The sequence below is a fragment of the Palaemon carinicauda genome, chromosome 1 (assembly GCF_036898095.1).
Source record: "Palaemon carinicauda isolate YSFRI2023 chromosome 1, ASM3689809v2, whole genome shotgun sequence".
NCBI classification, from domain to species: domain Eukaryota; kingdom Metazoa; phylum Arthropoda; class Malacostraca; order Decapoda; family Palaemonidae; genus Palaemon; species Palaemon carinicauda.
Genome location: NC_090725.1, coordinates 79,794,680 through 79,811,737, shown reverse-complemented (window position 1 = coordinate 79,811,737; position 17,058 = coordinate 79,794,680). Strand labels below are relative to the sequence as shown.

General features: G+C 34.0%; 1 protein-coding gene across 2 annotated transcripts in view; it reads right to left on the bottom strand.

Annotated features, from left to right (window-relative positions):
- Positions 1–1,078: 1,078 nt before the first annotated feature.
- Positions 1,079–17,058, bottom strand: part of LOC137649213 (uncharacterized) — a 26,461-nt gene continuing 10,481 nt past the window's right edge. The window contains exons 4-9 of one of the 2 annotated variants that reach the window (XM_068382206.1): positions 11,677–11,982; positions 11,047–11,192; positions 5,152–5,334; positions 4,605–5,073; positions 4,129–4,268; positions 1,080–1,755 (exon numbers count right to left, since the gene is read on the bottom strand). In XM_068382206.1, the coding sequence (XP_068238307.1) occupies positions 1,627–1,755; positions 4,129–4,268; positions 4,605–5,073; positions 5,152–5,334; positions 11,047–11,192; positions 11,677–11,982 (1,373 nt within the window). In that variant the 3' untranslated portion in view covers positions 1,080–1,626. Of the gene's footprint in view, positions 1,756–4,128; positions 4,269–4,604; positions 5,335–11,046; positions 11,193–11,676; positions 11,983–17,058 lie in introns of both variants that reach the window. The other variant, XM_068382202.1, reaches the window with a different exon arrangement.

The window sequence follows — 17,058 nt, the reverse complement described above, 5'->3', positions numbered from 1 at the left end:
TTGGAGTTGTCGCTGGGAGAGACTATCTAACCCCACTGACCAGTGTATGCCCACCTAAAGAGAGGCAGCCCCTTAACACAATAAATTACTCTAATTTCACTGTGAAGCAGGAGCTAAAAATTATACACTGTAAAGAATAAATACTCAACTTTCCAGAGGCAAAAGAAGATGGAGATTGCACATTAAATCCTCACAAAAGCGATAAAAAACGTTAGATCAACAGGGAAAACCACTGTGCAAAACCGGAGGAAGGGTAACCTTGATAACGGCTCCCCTTCTGTTTTTCGTCACTCTTCCCCCTCAAAACGAAAACGCTATTCGGGGTGAAGATTGCTCTGTGCCATATCAAGATATACGTCCCCTGATATTATGCGATATCCTTAAGAGAAATTTTAAGGATATTCACGCCAGGAGTTAGAATTCTGGAGCCTTAAAGGTCAATTCTCTGGGAATATCACTGTAGCCAAATATCTCTTAGAAAGCTACCTATAGGAACCTTCCATCAAGACGACATGGCTTGAGCCCAAAAATGGACAGCCTGGTATCTATTGTCCATAAGGATCACTCAGTTATATATTCGTAAACCTCTACTATTATTTTATTGAAAGGGTTCAATTGACTTTCTTCCTATCAACAGAATAACCAACCACCAGCAATAAGTAATTTCATTTAAAATGTAGAGGACTTGTGAGAATATGAATATCCTTTTTTCATTTTTTCAAATAAAAACAATAATACAGAAATAATTGCAAAAAAAAAAAAATACTTTATAGGTCTAAAATCAATTGGACTTTGGTTTCCAGGTTAATGTCACATCCTTTAAGACCGAAGGATTCCACCACAGTCAAATAGCCTAATCGATGTTAGTTGTTCTCTACTCTAAATCTTCACTATATTATACATGCTTTGTTATTCGCACTTACTCCGATAACCCATGCAATTGTCCCTCCCTACTTTACATTTCAATTTCCACAGATCAACGAGTAAACATGACAGTAAGGACAAGTTTAAATACATATATAATAGCTACATATATCTTATCGTCAAGAATTTTTTTCTCTGCATAGGGTAGGGAAAATATTTTATATTAAATTTTGTTTATATTTCAAAACCGTCTGCTTCTGTGGCCTTAAACAGATACAAGGTATAAGTTCCTAATTTAAAAATATCTTATCAGAGAAGGGAATCCTTCTTCTGCGTAAGTAGAGGTGCCTCAAGGGGACTCTTCATTGTGGAGTAGGTTAATTTATAGAAATTAAAGGGGATTCTTCTTCATACAGTCCATTTGGTAATCCTCTTGAAAACACTATGCTCCATTTTCATTTGGTACAATCCTTTTTTTATCTTGGTATTAAAATGTAATGGGAAAACTTTTATGATAAAAGAATTATACATTCAGGGTAAACTCATGGTAAAACTTTTTGAAAAACTTGATTGAATATAGTTTCATGTTGCATGAATTTCGTGAATTTGACGCCACTGCCTTAATCTAATTCAGTTCGATCCTGTTATTCAGTTTTATATTATTTCTTTCTCCTTCAGTCTGGTGTCTGAAGGGGTATCCTTCAGTTTTGTTTGTCTCTGTCAATTTTGTGAAGTTCTTTAGCTCTTTCCATGCTGATTTCTTTAAATCCATGTTGGGATTTGGCAAATAACTGCCTTTAGCTCTTGACAGTTTGCATCATCCATGTAGAGGTAACGTTCCTGGTCTAAGTAGCCGCAATTGGACAAGGATTCTTCGAAATTTGTCGGTTCCTGGGAAGATTGGTATTATTATTATTATTATTATTATTATTATTATTATTATTATTATTATTATTATTATCCAAGCTACAACCCTAGTTGGAAAAGCAAGATGCTATAAGCCCAGGGGCTCCAACAGGGAAAAATAGCCCAGGGAGGAAAGGAAATAAGGAAATAAATAAATGAAGAGAACAAATTAACAATAAATCATTCTAAAAACAGTAACAACGTCAAAACAGACATGTCATATATAAACTATTAACAACATCAAAAACAAATATGTCATAAATAAACTATAAAAAGACTCGTGTCCGCCTGGTCAACAAAAAAAAAGCTTTTGCTCCAACTTTGAACTTTTGAAGTTCTACTGATTCAACTACCCGATTAGGAAGATCATTCCACAACTTGGTAACAGCTGGAATAAAACTTCTAGAGTACTGCGTAGTATTGAGCCTCATGATGGAGAAGGCCTGGCTATTAGAATTAACTGCCTGCCTAATATATTACTTGGTATATTACTTTCAGATATTCTCGCTTAATGCAAATGGTAAGATATGAATTATGAGAGCTAATGTGGTTAGCATCTTATTATTATTATTATTATTATTATTATTATTACTTGCTAAGCTACAACCCTAGTTGGAAAAGCAGGATGCTATAAGCCCAGGGGCTCCAACAGGGAAAATAGCTCAGTGAGGAAAGGAAACAAGGAAAAATAAAATATTTTAAGAAGAGCAACAATATTAAAATAAATATCACTTTACAAACTATAAAAACTTTAACAAAACAAGTGGAAGAGAATTAAGATATAAGATAGAACAGTGTGCCCGAGTGTACCCTCAAGCAAGAGAACTCTAACCCAAGACAGTGGAAGACCATGGTACAGTGGCTTAAGAGTTTGTCGTAAGCATGGGGTGGCTATTCTGTATATTGTGAAATTGGATCTTTTCATTTACGAAGTTATAAACGCGTTATCCATCAGTTTAACATTGTGATACGGAAAAAGGGAATTATACCTATGGCAATACAGTACTTGAAATATGAGGGATATGTATTTAAAAAAAAAAACACCAACTTTGCACATGGAAAATAATTTATAATTGATAATTGAGCTTTGAATTAAGAGTATAAAAGATTGTTTCTAACGAGTAGGTTACACCTAGTATCTAATAAGGTTGTCCAATGAAATCATGTCGAATTATACAATTTTCCTAGCATCTAATAAAAATAATCTAACCTGATTTTTGTTGCATTTGAGTGGATAATTTTTTTAATTGTCTCAATACAAAAAAAAAAAAAAAAAAAAAAAACCTAAGGATTTTTAGTACCAAAAGTTTTTTATTCTTGGTATAAGAAAATATTCGATAAAGATTTTCTTATAAAAATGTTCATATTGTTGTTTAAAGTGATGCTATTTTTTTTTTTAACTAAGCCCTTCATAGATTTTAAACGAAATTCCCAGAAAGGGAAGCTCAATTCTTTCTTCAATTAAGTTGTTTATAATTTTGCAGAGCTCGGTGATTAGTCCACATTTTAATGGATCTCGCCGGTAAGGTGTCAGAAAATGTACAGTATTTTATTAATCGTTCAGAGATTGGTTTAGTTAGCAAAGAAAAGTGTACGATGTTTAAGCCTTTTTTATAACAAGCAGTAACAACAGAAAGTAATGGCATTTATCTAATGGATTTTATCTGGTAAATTAGAAAAAAAAACTTATTATTATGTCTGTAGCAATTTAAAAGATTTGTTTTGACAATGCTGCATTATATATTATATTTGGTATCAAGAGAGAGGAAAGTCTAATGGAGTACAGGAGTTGCAACCCCATCAGGGGGAAGAAATGCCCCTTAATTGATAGATGAGCTTCGTTAACTAGGGGACAGCAGCAATGACATACCAGGTATGGGTAGCTATCTGTGACACCTAGCCATTATGCCACTCGTTCTGTGCTTTCCTATCTTCTATGGCCTGGGATTTCTGATCTATATCTTTTCTACTTTTGGTAATCGCAAATGTTTTATGAACATGTCGTTCACAATTTTAGCATGAAATTAGATATTTGTATCAGTTCACTTTAAGATGTCATACGGAATGGTCATCCGACCAAACCAGCTATACTCCTGTGATGGAGATGTTAACACTGTTCTTAAAGAATAAACTATTTTAAAGTTAACTTACTTAAGATTAAGATTGTTCCTTTTATAAGTAATTACGGAATTTTATGTGAATTGGCAGTTGACAAATACTTCATTGTAGGAAGAATTGAAAATATAAATTTTTTATAACAATTCAAACAATTTTAACGGTAACAGCTGAGTATGATCCACAAAAATTGTATTATATTTTCTCTAGAGATATCTCACAAAGTTTGAAGTAAGCTCATACCTGTTTGTAGCCATCGTCCTCCAAGCCTTGAACTGCCCAAAGAGGAGTGCCTTCTATTATTGTAGATCCGCTCATCCATTGCCACGTGCCGCTGGACTCTGAGCCTCTTCCCCCTATCCAGTAGTCGCGGAACTCCAAACCTATATTGATAATGATGCTTTGTTATTGATATCTGTTTACTCCAACCTCTCTAAGCGAACGTCAATAGCGTACGGTAGTATATTAGGGATTCCCATGATAGGAACCATGGCCCCCCCCCCCAAAAAAAAAAAAAAAAATATTTTTTTTGGGGGGGGGGGGGGCCAGACGAGGAATATTCATTGCCAAAATTATGAGTAAAGCTTCAATTTATTTTGAAGAAAATATGCTCTCGAGCCATAGTCTATTTACATTAATTCTCTCTCTCTCTCTCTCTCTCTCTCTCTCTCTCTCTCTCTCTCTCTCTCTCTCTCTCTCTCTCACGTGGGCGTGCTTACCAGTTTCTTTTATGAAGTCGAGAAGCTTTCCATAGAATTCCATCGAATCAAGAACAACCAGATCTCCTCCTCCGGCTTTTCCACATATATATCGAGCCTCGTCCCACGTGGCTTTCAGCACTGGGTCAACCATGACGCAACGACCCCCAACTGGGTCGTATGGGTAATTACACGAAAGTTGAGTAGCAGTCTTATTTTCGAGCGAGTTTCCACGATCCGTTACGACCTGCCTCGAATCACCAGGAATCGATTTGTCAGGAGATACTGGAAGGTCACTTGGTTTTCCTTGAGGCGAATCTCCCAGAACGTCTTCAACTTGAATTCGCTTATCGTGAAGATGATCTTCAGGGAGGACTTTTGCAGGAGATACTGGAAGATTACTTGGTTTTCCTTGAGGCGAATCTCCCAGAACGTCTTCAACTTGAATTCGCTTATCCTGAAGACGATCTTCAGGGAGGACTTTTGGAACCTTTTCTGCATGGGGTTCTTCAACTTGAATTCGCTTATCCTGAAGACGATCTTCAAGGAGCAGCAAGACTTTTGGAACTTTTTCTGCATTGGGTGATTCATCTTGCATGATTTCCCATGCATCCTGACGTGGCCCTTGCCAGGTTGGCATTTGGCAAATAGTAGCTTTTATGGCATTGCAGTCATCATCGTCCATGTAATGATATCGCTGCAAGTCCAGATAAGCACAGTTTTCTAAGGATTTATCGAAGTCTACTGGCTCCTGGAATGAGAAACCAACCGCTATATTTGTCTATGAAGAACATCGTGTTATTCACTATTGGTTACTTTAAAACAATCAATCAAAACAAATACTCTCAAAAATAGTAATTTAATTTGCTGTACAACAGAGGGCACAAGATTGTATATTGTAAGGAATTATAATTGATTATTTAGGGTAAAATACAATAGAATTTATTAATGTCTTTTTTAATAGTGCCTGTTAAGGGGTTGCTGGATGTTAGAATGTTGAAATGCCGTAAGAAACATTATCTTGGATCACGTTTCTCCAAAATTGAATCAGCACTCTCTTTTCGGTCAACAGGTGATATTGGCAAGTGCAAGCTCGAGTCGAGTGTGAAACTTAAATTGGAAAAAACATTGATTCTTAAATGTGACATGTCTCATTGGAATTAGTTTTTTTTTTTATAAAATTGAAGCTTGATATTGTTCCTCCTTGTACCTGTCGAATCACTGACGATGTATACGGTTAGCCTAACTGTTACAGATGAAACTGCATCCAGTGTCAGGCGGTACCTTTATTGTAAAGTTCAATATTTAAACGCCACTTTGCCTTTCATAAAGTTTGATTGAGTTTTATATATATATATATATATATATATATATATATATATATATATATATATATATATATGTGTGTGTATATATATATATATATATATATATATATATATATATATGTATGTATATATAAGTATATATATATATATATATATATATATATATATATATATATATATATATATATGTATATGTATATAATATATATAATATAATATATATATATATAATATATACAGTATATATATATATATAATGTAAAATGTATATATATGTATGTATATATAAGTATATATATATATATATATATATATATATATATATATATATATATATATGTATGTATATATATATATATGTATGTATATATAAGTATATATATATATATGTATATAATATATATAATATAATATATATATATATAATATATACAGTATATATATATATATATATATATATATATATATATATATATATATATATATATATATATATATATATATAACTTTTGTTATTGTGTGATGTAAATTCTTAGCAAAATTTCGTTCCTAAACGATATGTATCTCCTTTTGTTTAATCTTTATCTTGAATTTAAATCTGCACAGCTATTGATTTAACATATTTTTGTTGAATGAAACGTTGATAAATGATTTTACCATCATTTGCGTCTTTTCAGTTCTAAATTTATCTATGTGAGATTTTCTTTTTATAATGGATAATCTTTAAGAGGCCTAACTACTGCACTGTAGTTGTTCAGTGGCTACTTTCCTCTTGGTAAGGGTAGAAGAGAGACTTGAGCTATGGTAAGCAGCTCTTCTAGGAGAAGTATACTCCAAAATCAAACCACTGTTCTCTAGTCTTGGGTAGTGCCATAGACTCTGTACCATAGTCTTCCACTATCTTGGGTTAGAGTTCTCTTGCTTGAGGGTACACTCGGGCACACTGTTCTATCTAGTTTCTCTTCTTCTTGTTTTGTTAAAGTTTTTATAGTTTATATAGGAAATATTTATTTCAATGTTTTAACTGCTAAAATATTTTATTTTTCCTTGTTTCCTTTCCTCACTGGGCTATTTGTCCCTGTTGGGGCCCCTGGGCTTATAGCATCCTGCTTTTCTAACTAGGGTTGTAGCTTAGCATTTAATAATAATGATAATAATAATAATAATAATAATAATAATAATAATAATAATACGTGTACAGTAGTGACCAGTGTTCTTGTTTTGCTGTTTGATTATCCGGGTGTGTCACAACCCAAATTATTTTTGACATTTTGGAACAGTAAAACATCAGGAGGTTTCTCATTGAACATATTCTCGGTTTTAGTAATAATTGATAGTTCATTTTCTCTTTTGCGATGGAGCTTGGATGAATGTTTTGTTTTTCCTTTCAATATACTTTTTAGGTCGGAAGCATATATAAGTATAATTCTTAATTTTACGGGAATTTGATGGTTACTGTTAAGATGTTTAGAATGTCAGGTATTTTTTAATCGTAAATTATTGTCAGTAATATTTTTCAAACTATCATAGGTATGCTGTTGTTGATGGTTAGATATCCAGTAGAAGTTCATCATTGATTTTCTTTCTCAGAAAATAATTTTTACATTTCTTATTTCAAACCAGAATTTAGCCAAGTTTTGTCTTACCAAACAGTGATTGAAATGAGACAATCTTGGATTTGATTGTCGTGATGTCTGGGTTTCCTTATTGTACTTAACTAGGTATTTGTTTTAGGTTTCTGGGGATGAGGTAAAGGAAGAAAACTAAAGGTACCCTGACACTTGCACGAATTTGTGGCACGCATTGTCACGACTCGAGTCGTGAACTGGCGTGAACTCGTCGTGAACTGGAGTGAACTCGTCGTGAACCTGTCGTGGCATCGTGGCCTGTCGTGACGAGAATTTTGAAATGTTCAAAATTTTGGTCACGACAAAATTTCGTGAACGCGGCGTGAACTATGCTAAAACTATGCATGAACTCGTCGTGAACTCGTCGTGCCAGTTCGTGTCAATGTGGACAGGTGAGCTGTGATTCTGAGTTTTTTTTTTTTTTTTTTTTTTTTTTTCCTCAGTTCGTGCCACAAAATGTCACGACTTGCCACGACAAATTCGTGGCTAAAAGTCATGCAAGTGTCAGCCTGGCATATCTTCCAAGAGGAGTTACAGAAAATATTCAGTACTTATTCACACATACACTAAAATAGTACGAGGTTAAGGGGAAGTCATCATCCCTGCATGGAGTCATGCATAAGAGGTGGCATTACTCTTTATGCTGTAACTCAGTTCCCAGTCATCCACAATCAGAGCCTATTAAACTCAGGACACAGTAAGCTATATTGATTATGGACGAAGATTGCTATAACCTCCTCCCTTTAATTCTCTTGGTCATGACCGTCTTCATCAAGTGTTTACAATGCACTATTCCGCCTTCATGCAAGTGAATATTTTATATATATATATATATATATATATATATATATATGTGTATATATATATATATATATATATATATATATATATATATATATATGTATATATATATACACATATATATATATGAGAGAGAGAGAGAGAGAGAGAGAGAGAGAGAGAGAGAGAGAGAGAGAGAGAGAGAGAGAGAGAGAGAATAGGATTTTTAACAATTTCAATAATGTGCTGGGCAGGGTTGCAAGGTTTTTCAAATGAGAAAAGGCCAACGTCTGATCAACTGCAACTTTAAAAGGCCAACCTAATTGCAGAAAAAGGCCGAAAATATAGCATTCCATGCTAACCAATTTCAAAAAGGCCAAATTTAGGTATCTAGCACGGAAAAGGACAAATTTGGAGTTTTGTGGCCAGAAAAAGGCCAACCTGGCAACCCTGAACTGCTGGGAAAAGAGAATGACATAAATGAAGGTATTAGGTGGCCACCAGGAGCAGATTGGGTGCTTAAAACAATCTTGCCTATTAGCAGATGTACAGTCGGACTTAGAAATTCCTGACACACCTCAATCTGAGGAAGTCCACCCTGTCACACCCCCTATTGCGCAGCGAGTAACCAAACAGATAGTATAGGGGAAAAACAGGATAGCGATTGGTAAAGATAAGAACTCGCTGCGCAGTAAGGGTGCTACAGGGATTCCTGTGTTCAACTATACGATACTGATTTTTTTTTTTCTGTTGATATCTGTCTTCAGTCTACACTATAAGGCTGCATAGGCCTAATCATATATGTTAGATTATGGAACATAATATTTGGATGGTAGCTGGATAGGCTTTTGGAGCTTTAGAGCTTTTTAGAATGATAATTTTCCTTCTAGATAGAGCTTTTTAAAATGATAATTTTCCTTCTAGATAGAGCTTTTTAAAATGATAATTTTCCTTCTAGATAGAGCTTTTTAAAATGATAATTTTCCTTCTAGATAGAGCTTTTTAAAATGAAAATTTTCCTTTTAGATAGAGCTTTTTAAAATGATAATTTTCCTTCTAGATAGAGCTTTTTAAAATGATAGTTTTCCTTCTAGATAGAGCTTTTTAAAATGATAATTTTCCCTCTAGATAGAGCTTTTTAAAATGATAATTTTCCTTCTAGATAGAGCTTTTTAAAATGATAATTTTCCTTCTAGACATTGCATTATATTCTTGTAAGCCGTTTTACACGTCCATGAGCACAGATATTCACGTGAAAAAAAGGGGCACATGTCTACGAATGATAATTTTTACAGAAACAAGTTTTTATGAAAATATTCGAGAGAGAGAGAGAGAGAGAGAGAGAGAGAGAGAGAGAGAGAGAGAGAGAGAGAGAGAGAGAGAGAGAGAGAGAGAGAGAGAGAGAGGTGCGGTAAGACTGAGTTAGGCGATTAACTTATTTGTTTCTGTTTGATCTGTAATCGGTATTCAATCAGAGACCTGGTATGGGAAACCGAAGAAATTAGGATCAACTGATACTTTTAAATATTTTGTTTCCTCTCGTGACAGACTAAAGTCCATTTCTTTTAGCGAGTCATATTTGCACCGATTCGCAACGGTGCCCTTTTAGCTCGCAAAAGTTTCCTGGTCGCTGATTGGTTAGAATTATCTTGTCCAACCAATCAGCGATCCGGAAACTTTTCCGAGCTAAAAGGGCACCGCTGCGAGTCGGTGCAAATATGCATCGCTAAAAGAAATGGACTATAGGTATAGTTTCCGTTCCTAACTGTTCTGTTTTGAGATAACAGCAGGAAAAAGGCTATTTAAACCCTTCACCTCGAAAAGTGAGATTTCAGTTAAAAGTAAGAGTTCGGTTAACAGATGGATAGCAATTCTGTGTAAAATAAGAAAAATGTGTCCATAGTGTCAACACATATTGCTTATGACGAGAAACACGTCGGTTGATTGGGTTAAACAGCGACATGGTCTAGGACAGTGGTTCCCAACCTGGGGGAAATATCCCCCTGGGGGGAAATTTGAAGCTTCCAAGGGGGAAATAATTACACTACCTACTAACTAAAACAAGCGGAAAATGTCCTCATAATACGTGCGGCAATTTGTTGTTAGCCATTCAATTGTGATATGATCATATCATTTCTCACTGACATGATATTCAAGGGGAGAATTAGAGTATCATGCCCATTTCTGAGGCAGGCGAGTGGGCATGAGGGCTGGGCGGGGCTTGAAGGGGGAAATCTGGATGGTTGAACTGGGTGCAGGGGGGAAATGACAGAAAAAAAGGTTGGGAACCACTGGTCTAGACTCTAGGAAGTGTAGATAATACCAAAGTGGTCTTAAAAATTAATTCGATTTTTTTTTATTAATTTTCTTTCTTCAGTAAAGATAATGTCTATTTGTGGAAAGATGGAATTTTTTTTTTTATTAATTTTCTTTCCTCAGTAAAGATAATGTCTGTTTGTGGAAAGATGGAATTTTTTTTATTAATTTTCTTTCTTCAGTAAAGATAATGTCTGTTTGTGGAAAGATGGAATTTTTTTTATTAATTTTCTTTCCTCAGTAAAGATAATGTCTGTTTGTGGAAAGATGGAATTTTTTTTTATTAATTTTCTTTCTTCAGTAAAGATAATGTCTTTTTGTGGAAAGATGGAATTTTTTTAATTAATTTTCTTTCTTCAGTAAAGATAATGTCTGTTTGTGGAAAGATGGAATCAAGTTTGAATGACTTACTTGCTCATAGATGCTTGAATTTAAATTATTGTTCGTGATTGCCCAAAGTGGTGTACCCATTCGTACATCAGACCCACTTGACCATTCCCACTTGCTCGCGTCGGGTATTCCTCTGCCTCCTACCCAGTAGCTGTGTCGAGTTAGCCCTTGCCATGAGTAAACAAATAATAAAGTTAATGTTAGGAAATTTTTTTAGTTGGACTTGATTTAAGCCATTTCAAAATATGCGCATTTTATTGCAGATTGTCAGTCAGAAGCATAATGCCATATAGTCACCCTCATAAACTAACTGCCTAAGTCATTTTCTCCACTTGTTGGGAAATAAAGAAAAAAACCTTCTCATTTCCTAATTCTTTATATCATTGTCTTGAGTTTCAATTCACAAATTCTTAACAGAAGAATTTGTGAATTAGAATTTGATAATTGAAGCTCAACACAATGATATAAAGAATTAGGAAATGAGAAGGTTTTTTTTTGGATTTCCTAACAAGTGGAGAAAATGACTTAGGCAGTTAGTTTATGAGGGTGACGATATGTTTTTTTTTTCTTTATCAAAAACTTTATTTTGTGAAAAATGCTTCGTAGTTTTTATTTTGACCTGTAGGTAAACACCATAGAAAGCAGATTTACCCTTATCATTGATGTACTGGATTAGTTCTCTGTAGAAATCCAAAGAGTCTAGAATGACGAGGTCTCCACCACCCGCTCTGCCACACATGTAACGAGCCTCATCCCATGTGGCCTGAAGGACAGGATCCACAAAAATACACCTATTTCCCAGGCTCTCATAGGGGTAGTCACATGGCGTAGGAGGGTGTGAAGTTGCAGTTGATGAAAGATATTGTGATGTTGTGGAAGTATAAGATGTAGTGGGGTATGGAGTAGTAGAATATGGTATGGTAGGTGTTGGAGAGGTATATGGGTATGAAGATGTTCCTGAAAAAGTTAAAAGTATATTTTATTTGTTGGTGAAAAAAAAAAAAAAAAAAAAAAAAAAAAAAAAAGGAAACCTGGCTGATTGCAATAATTACTGAGGCATCACACTTACGTCAGTTGTCATGAAAATATATAGTATGCTCATTCTAAAGAGACTACAGAGAAAGATCGATGAAAAGCTGAGAGAGGAAAAACAGGATTTAGAAAAGCTAGAAGGTGTACTGACCAAATTTCCATTTTAAGACTTGTGGAGCAAAGTGTAGAATATAGAAATCCCCTTTTGATGGCATTTGTAGACTATGAAAAAGCCTTTGATAGTGTTCACTGGCTAATTTTGGGGAGAGTCCTGCGTTATTATGGAGTTCCTCTTAAATATGCAAATTTGTTCAAGTCAGTTCATGAGCATAGCAAATGCAAAGTTAACGTTAGTGGAGTCCTGTCAAATATATTTCCAGTATTCCAAGGGAATGTGTTGTCACCTATATAGTTTATCCTCCTCACGGATTTTGCAATCCCTAGAACAGTTGGGGATGGTGGAGAAGGATTGGACTGGATTAGTAACAAGAAATTAGCTGACCTGGAGTATGCTGAGGACGTTGTCCTTATTAGTAGAACACCACAGGACTTGCAAAGCCTGCTTACTAGAATACATGAAATATCACATGAGGTTAGGCTCAAGATAAATAGAAGAAAGACAGAAATGATGAGAACGGAAAATGCAATATAAGATGAAAAATAACTGGAAGGAGAAAGTATTAATGAGGTGGAAGCATTTAAAAATTTAGGAACTATGATCTCTAATACAGGATCTTTGGAATTGGAGTTAATGAAAGATCGAATTACAGGAAATCAGGCAATAGCTAGGTTAAGTAAAATTTGGAAATCAAATCGCCTTAAATTACATATAAAAATCAGGCTATATATTAGTTTAGTGAGATTGGTGTTCATGTATGGACATGAGTCATGGTATGACAGTGGCACAATATCCAACAGTTGGTTTTCTATATTTGTGAACAAAATCCTCATAAGAACATTGGGAGTTAAATGGCAGGGCAGAATTAGAAATGAAACTATGAGAGATTACTGAGAGTCTTATGTGGATGAGATCATGGTGAAGGGTAAATGGAGATTGTTTGGGGATGGTCTTCGCACTCCCCAAGAGAGATTAGTTCACCAAACTTTCAACTGGGCTCCATAAGGCACTAGAAGAGTTGGAAGTCCCAGGCCTACATGGCTGAAGACTTATGAAACGTGAAGTAGATGATGGATGGAGAAGTATTGATTTAAAAGCGCAAGATAGAGATGACTGGCGAAATTTAACCGAGGTCCTTTGCATCAATAGGTGTAAGAAGAGATGATGATGATTTTTCATTTAGTTATATAGCATGCGTAAGAAATCCTCAAGAAGAATCTTCTGCTAGAGTAATATAGATTTGTGTGTTTGAATAATAACTTGTTGCATGCGGTATTTATCTCCGTTATTATTATCATTACTATCCAAGCTACAACCCTAGTTGGAAAAGCAGGATGCTATAAGCCCAAGGGCCCCAATAGGGAAAAATAGCCCAGTGAACAAAGGAAATAAATAAATGAAGAGAACAAATTAACAATAAATCATTCTAAAAAAGGCAACAACGTCAAAACAGATATGTCATATATAAACTATTAACAACGTCAAAAACAAAAATGTCATATATAAACTATAAAAAGACTCATGTCCGCCTGGTCAACAAAAAAGCATTTGCTCCAACTTTGAACTTTTGAAGTTCTACTGATTCAACTACCCGATTAGGAAGATCCTTCCACAACTTCTTAATCTTTACTCTTTTTGTTGTTCCTAATGCCTTGCTAATGTTCTATCACTCGATTTTTACTTTTATATGAGCATGTCCAGTAAAAAAATAGATTTTACTATGTCTGTAACTAAAGTTTATTATGGTTGTGAAACCTATAAACGAAATGGTGTGTGAGTTGGACTAGAAATCATTTAAATTCGATTATTGAATTGCTTTTCTAGTTTTGCATTTTACTTAACCCAGTTGAGTTATTATTTAAAGAGAAAAATTCTTTCCACTATGCTTTGGCAAGACAAAGTTTTCTATAGTGAAATATGTTATTTAACCATGTAGTAATAAAATTTTGATATAAATTTCAGTGTTGCTTAACCTTGAAGATCATTTTCTTTTTCATTACCTAAGACTTGTATAGCACATATTTAAGCAAACATTTAAATGAAGCTCTGAAATCATCTATGGTCATGAAATGTAGGGAACAGTTCTATTTTGAAGAGCAGAACACGTAAACAGTGCTTGCTGCTGCTTTGTGTTGTATTCAGTGGCGATTCTAGGGAGGTCCTGGTTTGCTTCCCCCAGTTTTTTTTGCATATTCTGTTTTTAATATTATATATATATATATATATATATATATATATATATCAATATATATCAATATATATCTATTTGATTCTTCTCCAAAAATTCAGATTATTATTATTATTATTACTTGCTAGGCTACAACCCTAGTTGGAAAAGCAGAATGCTATAAGCCCAGGGGCCCCAACAGGGAAAATAGCCCAGTGAGGAAAGGATACAATGGAAAATAAACTATTTTAAGAAGTGTAACATTAGAATAAATATTTCCTATGTAAACTATAAAAACTTTAACAAAACAAGAGGAAGAGAAATCAGATAGAATAGAGTGCCTGAGTGTACCCTCAAGCAAGAGAACTCTGACCCAAGACAGTGGAAGACCATGGTACAGAGGCTATGGCACTACCCAAGACTAGAGAACAGTGGTTTGATTTTGGAGTTGTAATTTTTTTGTGGTATTTCAGGACTGTGTCCTGGAGGGGAGGTAGTCTTGCTTGAAAAAGCTTAGAAGACATATGCAAAGGCATAATCCGTCAACGAAAGGATTCTGCAACACGAGATCCCTCAGGTCAAGAAATTGCTCATGAAAGAGTCAATGCAGCCCATATCAAAAACACAATTCCTGTAATTGTTAAATACCTATAAGTCTGCATTTGATATTCCGGGTCTGAGTGCTTCTTGTGAGAGTAGTTTTCAAAAATAAAATGAATTGAAACATTTAATAGAAATTCAATGACCAGTGCTAGATTGAGTAACATTGCACTACTGTCTATTGAAAGTGCACCTGCCGAGAGTATTGATTCAGACTGTTTTGTTAACGAATTTGACACTAACATGATAATCGAAGAATTAGGCTGCACTCTAAATACTACTACTATGTCCTCCCTTATGAAAATTAAGTCAATCCAGAACAACTTTTCTTTTTATTGAGCAGCATGATGATAATTGCATGAGATTAAAACTATTGTTGATAAAGTTACATAGGCTAAAGCAATGCGCAGCCACGCAAAAAAATTTGTGGAGGACTTATGCTTTATGTTAGTGGTATGCAATTATAGGTGCAGTCACTTTATAAGTCTCACTGTAAGCAAGGGTGACCTAACCCTTCCTTTCTCTTCTCTACGCTGAACAGATGGAAAGGTATAAATGTGTAGATACGTAGTGGATGGGGTAATTTGAGTAGTGTACCAACCGTGTGTCACACGATCGTACATAATTCATTTTGTATATATTATGCTTGTATCTTCGCCCTTCCCTCGCACTAAAAAGAACCAGAATAAACATGTCTGCGTTTCTCCTATGTAACATTGTCTGTTTCTCGAACATGTAATTTCCTGTTGCCTTACGGTTTTGTATATAAAGGAGGGTGTTCTATAATAAATGAACTCAGTTGCTTTCACACTGCCTTTGAGTTCACAACCTTCTCTCGGCCCGTCACAGGAGGAATAACTGTGTACTTCCACCTGTCTAGGGAAGGAGAAGTAAAGATTACATAAGCTCCTTGTCAGAGATTTTCTAACGTGACTGTAACTCGTCTCAATTCTCGATGGAACGAACCTTTTAATAAATAAGTCTTTCATAATTTTTTAAGTTGCTATCGAGAAAATTGTATACATAAATTCGTTTCAAGAGACTTTTAAGAGTGACTGTGCACAAAATGAGATTGAAATCTCTTAAGGATTATTTAGTCTTTTTGATGTGACTTTCTTTTCTTGGCCATATTCCATATTTACCAAGGTGACTTTGTCATTAATTAATTTATCCACACTTCCGTTTAGAGAACTGTGTGTCTTACAATCCTCCCTATACCCCTATCTTTCTTAGATTTATTAATGTCGGTCGGCTATGTGCCTTCCTAACCTGCCTTGATATATCTGTATTGTAATGAGTTTTGTATATATATATATATGTATATATATATATATATATATATATATATATATATATATAATCTATATGTATATATATGTATATATATATATATATATATATATATATATATATATATATATATATATATTTATATATATATTTATATATATATATATATATATATATATATATATATATATATATATATATATATTTATATATATATATATATATATATATATATATATACATATATATATATAAATATATATATAAATATATATATATATATATATATATATATATATATATATATATATATATATATATATATATATAATGTTATCAGCATTACAGAAGATTGTGTCCACTTTAGTGCATTACTTAACCTGAAAGTAAAACCGTAAGAAAGGTTAATTCATTTCCCTGTAAAGTATTTTTGAAAGAATCCTTGTGACATTTGCTTCATTTTTAAGCATAGCTATAGGCATTTATATAAATTTTGTATAACGTAAGAACAGGCATTAACCATGCTATTAAATTTTGTAATGTCTATTTACGAATTTTGAAATACAGTTCATGGAAGTCGGGAAGCAAATGAAATAATTTTTATAGCTGAAGAGAAAATGCACCTTTTCATGTTGGTGATATTCAAATATCTGTACAGTATTTCTGGAATCAGTATGCAAGTCATTTTTTGTGTTCCCTTTCACTCAGTTTATTCGAAGGGTGTGTTTTGATCGTACAGACTTCGACACACGTTGTGATTTACTTTTGGAGGTTTTCTAAGTTGGAGCAAATGCTTTTTTGTTGACCAAGCGGACATAGTCTTTTT